Source organism: Octopus bimaculoides, chromosome 6 (assembly GCF_001194135.2).
Source record: "Octopus bimaculoides isolate UCB-OBI-ISO-001 chromosome 6, ASM119413v2, whole genome shotgun sequence".
Taxonomy (NCBI): Eukaryota; Metazoa; Mollusca; class Cephalopoda; order Octopoda; family Octopodidae; genus Octopus; species Octopus bimaculoides.
Window position 1 is genome coordinate 2165348 of NC_068986.1, and position 4862 is coordinate 2170209.

Genomic DNA, 4862 nt, shown 5'->3' on the forward strand with positions numbered 1-4862 from the left:
TGTGTGTGTGTGTGTGTGTGTGTGTGTGTGTGTGTGTGTGTGTGTGTGTGTGTGTGTGTGTGTGTGTGTGTGTGTGTACACATATAAACGTATATATATATACATGTATAAATATTTCTATTATTATCATTGTTATTAATAGTATCTGCATTATTATTATTATTATTTTAACATGTATATAATTAGGCATACTTATCGTATACCAAATTTCATGCTGTATTTTTCATACATGTGTGCATATGTGTGAGTGTTTTCATGTAGATGTTTGTGTATGTGTGTTGGTGTGTGTGTGTGTGTGTACGTGTGTGTCTGCGTCTGTGTCTATTTGGGTGTATGTATATCTGTATCTACATCTATATACGTTCATGTATGTATGTATGCTTGTTAAACTATTAACGTCCTATGAGGAAACCAAAACACATTCCAAGGATTTCCTCCGGAATGAAATTACTCTCATCGTTAATGAAAAGTTTCACTTCATAAAATGTTTCATAAGTAACAGGTTATATCATGCAGACAATTTCTAAAAAGAATGATATAGTACTATACATGATCAACAACTAGAAACTTCCAGAAGTTCGAAATAACACCAAAAAAAAAAATGTAATTTTTAAGAATATTTTCCTTGTAGTTCCTTAACTTCAAATTCAAACTTCTAATCCCACCTAATATTATAAGCAGATGCTTATCTTTCTTGCAATACCTATGACCAGTAGGGAAAAGACGCTGCGTCTGCATTTATTTAATAACAATTTTCTAGCCACCGCCTGGCATTCTGTTTTATCATTGTACTATATAATATTGTATCGTATTATGAATAGGTTACATACCCGCAATACCTGAGCTATTACATCTGTAGTAGGTGATGCTAAGGCATTGTATAATTTCTGACGATATCACAGTTCTTGGTAAGAAAAAAAAAGCACTTAATACCAAAGTGATCGTGTGCCTCTCTAGAATAGTAAAAATAACTCGTAATCCATGAGGCAGTGCAGTGTTCAGTGAACGCTAAAACTTCATATCCTAAACAGTTCAGTTTGTCTCTGGCTGTATTTGTTTTGTTATTTGATATTTCGATTTTATTTTGGTGCCAGTCGGCTTCCTATCTCTTCCTCCCTCTAATGCCACCATATTTCATAAAAGGCATGACATGATTCACCGTTTCATCTTCCTGCTCCTTCAGCTTTCCTTCCCAATAAGAAATACTTATAGTATTTCTTATTTCTAAGGAATGGATTGACATTGCCACACAATGATCTCTTTCTTCCATCTTTTCTGGGCTTTCTTTCCTGACTTCTGGTTAAGCCTTGTATTTATTGTGTTGGTAGTGAACGGTCGGAGCGCATGATCACAAATATCCATTCTTTTTATTGCTTCCATTATTCAAATATGTTTACATGCAAGCTAGTAAGGGAGCCTCTACCTAAACGTTCAACATGCAAGAAATAGAAACCAAATCGGTATTTTTTTTTTTTGTCATACCCAACTGTCTTAAAAATTGCGACATTTATGACCTTGTTAAATGATGTATATTAGATACAAGATATCTGAAAACAAAAGACTTGATGTTCATAGCTGGAACGCTTTTAATCGCAGGTCTGCAAGCTGAGAGTTGACCTGAAGCTAAACAAAGAAAATAACAACATATTTGCATAAGCTATTTTACAGGTTAGAAAAATAAAGTGGAAAATAAAATATATATGTACCTTTGTTTTGTTGCCACGATTTTATTATCTGATCTAACCAATCTTCAATATCAGATGGAATTTCTACGGAACTATTTTCTCGCCAGTCTGAAGTTTCTGCCAAATCGTTTCCACTGAATTCCATACTTTCTGCTATATCCAAGCTGTTCTCCGAATTTTGACCACTTTTTGACTCCTCATCATTCATACTTTCTGGACTGTTCATATAGGATGGAAGAAAGCAATTTTCATGCAAACCGAAGTGTCTAATGCTAGCCCTGTTGTCGCCATTTTCTTTGCAGCTAATGTTACTGAGGCAAAACGTTTTGAAAGCATTGCGGTGACAATTATTATTATTATTGTTATTATTGTTATTGTTATTGTTGTTATTATTGCGGTCACCAAGTGTACTTTTCGAATCCGATGATATTTGATGCTGACATGGTACTGCATGTTCACTTTTTACTATGTCTTCGGCTGCAAGTAGAGAGGGCAACGACATTGCTGTTGCTGGGGACGACGACGATGTGGATGATAATGATGATAACGATAGCGTTGACGACGACGGTGAAGAAAGGGAAGCTGGTTTCGTTCTAAACCCGCTATTGTTGTTTTTACAGCTAAATCGCTGACACAGCATGAATTCGTTCGAAATTTCATTTTTGATTACCGGTGAATTTGCTTTAACAGCATTGGCGGCGGCAACAGCATCATCATCAACAGCTGCAATGGACGAAGTTTGGATATTCAACGATGTTTCTGGAAGCTGGGTGTCTGAAGTGGACGAAACGCTTGCCATTTTAGATAGACTGGTTGTTAAGATATTCTCCAGCTCCTGCACAGATAAATCCGGAAGATGGCGTCTTAGTGAGGGAAGTCTCATTTTCGACAAATGCTTCCGCTTTGTAGCAATCTCGTCGAAAAACGTTTCCACCAGTTTTGGATCTATAACCGGAAGTTCCACTGCACGACGCGGTTGAAAATGCTGTTGCTGGCCAAAGCTACTGAATAAATTGATTTCATTACATAATGCTTGAACGTAATCACTGCCACCATTATTTGTATTTGTTTTATTGTTATTCACTTCGCATTTGGAGTTAGTGTGGCTGGTATTACAGCCGCTGCTACTATTACTACTACTACTGTTGCAGACACCATCAGGAATGCTACGCAATACACCATTGCTATTACTATTTGTACTACAGGAAGTATTACGATTTGATAAACCACAATTGTTTTCATTGTGCAAATTACACAACTTCTGAGATTTCAGCGGCGGCTGCTGCTGCTGTACATATTGCTGGGAACGAATATCGTCTGTTAAAGGTGACTGGTGGGAGTTAGAATTTGCCAAACTGTCACTGTCTGTTGACATTTTCCGTTTTTTCTTCAGCTGCGCTATTGGTAAAGACAATAAACTCGATCTTGATGCTGATGAAGATGATGTAGGTGATAGGACAGTTTCCAAGGTTTCGTTTTCTGTGGTTGCCCCTTCATCTATCTTTTTTGTAATTGGTACCGTCGTTATTGATGCCGTGGTTAGCACCGTAGATGCTGTAGGATCTGCATTGTTGGCTGCCTTATTGATACTAACGTTTACTTCTCTGACTTTAGTTACAATAGTTTCGGTCTTTTGCAAGGTTAGATCTGGCGACGATGCGGGAGAAGGATCTGGAGTCAATATACCATCTGGAATAGCTGCTATTTCTAGTGGTGCTGTGAAAGTTTCCTCTGCCGAAGACTGCCAAAACGAGTAGTTGTAGTTAGTCAAAGTCTTAATGTCTAATTGCTTAAGCTGTTTGCTCTGACTTCCGGCCAATGCAGAGTTATGGTAATATATGGGAGTCAAACACTGAATTGGACCGTACATACAACTACTTGAGGAGAAATCTAAGCCGGATGAAAGATCTCCATTGGAAGACGATAACGATGTCATTGATGATGAAGACGATGAAAGCAACGCTGACGGTGATGAAAAAGAGGATGTATTAGACGAATTGGTATTGTATGTATAACCCCCTCCTCCGCCTCCACTTCCGACTAATAATTGACCTGTATAACCTCCTCCTGCACCCCCGAGTGCATTAATGGCGGACAGATAAAGATGTCCGTCGCTATGGCTGTTCTTATTGCTGTAACATGGCGACATGTGACGTCCTAGTTTACGTGGATTACATTCTTGCATAGACGAGTCCTGATTGGTCGATTGCAGTTTTCTTTTAAGCGCCAAGACACCAATCGACTGACTTCTTTTGTTTTCGCTATTGTTCTGGCAGTTGCTGCGACCATTGTTACCACCACTGTTATTGTTACTACTATTGTTACCGCTGCTACTACTAATTGCATTGTTAGAATTATTCTTATTGCTCTCGCTGTGACTGTTATTCGCGTTCTGGATGTTGTTATTACTGTTGTTGTTGCTGTTACTAATAGCAGTTGTACTGTTAGCACTGTTACTGCTGCTGTTGCTGTTGGTGTTATAGTTATTGGCCATGACATTGTTATTGAGAATATGTGGTTGGGGTGATCTTTGTTGCTGCTGATTCTGAAGTAGTTGACTTGAGTTCCCGTTGCCACAGTTATTGCTGCTATTACTGTTGTTCTTGTTGTTATTGTTTTTGTTGCTGTTGTTGTTATTGCTGCTGCTGCTGCTGTTGTTGTTTCTACTGCTGCTGTTGACGCTGCCGTGGCATCCTTTTGCAGCGTTTAGGATGTCGGTGCAGTTGTTTTTACTGCTGTTGTTTGTAGAGACTCCTCCTGAGTGTCTTGCGCTGTTGCTTGTACTATTCGCGATGGAATCCACACGGCTACCAGTTGTTTCTTGAAAGCAAGCCGAACTGCTGCTGCTGCTGCTACTGCTGCTGCTTACTGAGTCTATCAAAGGTTGGGCTTGTGAAGACGACGACGATGATGGTGGTGGCGGTGGTGGCGGCGGCGGCGGGAGTGTCGGTGGGAGTGGCGGTGGGAGTAGTTGAGAAACAGAAGAGTTAGCTTGATTCGTCAAATGTGACGGTAGTTGTTGCTGTTGCGCAGCAGACGATACTGAGGTGGATAAAGATGGCGGAGGTTGTAGAGGGGGTGGTGGTGGTAATGGCGGCGGTAATAATGTCTGTAGCTGTGGCTGCTGCTGCTGTTGTTGTTGTTGTTGTGGTGGTGGTGGTGGTGGTGGTGGCAGTG

The 4862-nt window shown here is 39.8% G+C and overlaps 1 protein-coding gene across 1 annotated transcript in view; it reads right to left on the reverse strand.

Moving 5' to 3' along the window:
* Positions 1-4856, reverse strand: part of LOC106867238 (putative uncharacterized protein DDB_G0277255) — a 10615-nt gene extending 5759 nt beyond the window's left edge. The window contains exon 1 of the mRNA XM_014912050.2: positions 1707-4856. Coding sequence (XP_014767536.2) covers positions 1707-4179 — 2473 coding nt within the window. The 5' untranslated portion in view covers positions 4180-4856. The remainder of the gene's footprint in view (positions 1-1706) is intronic.
* Positions 4857-4862: the final 6 nt, after the last annotated feature.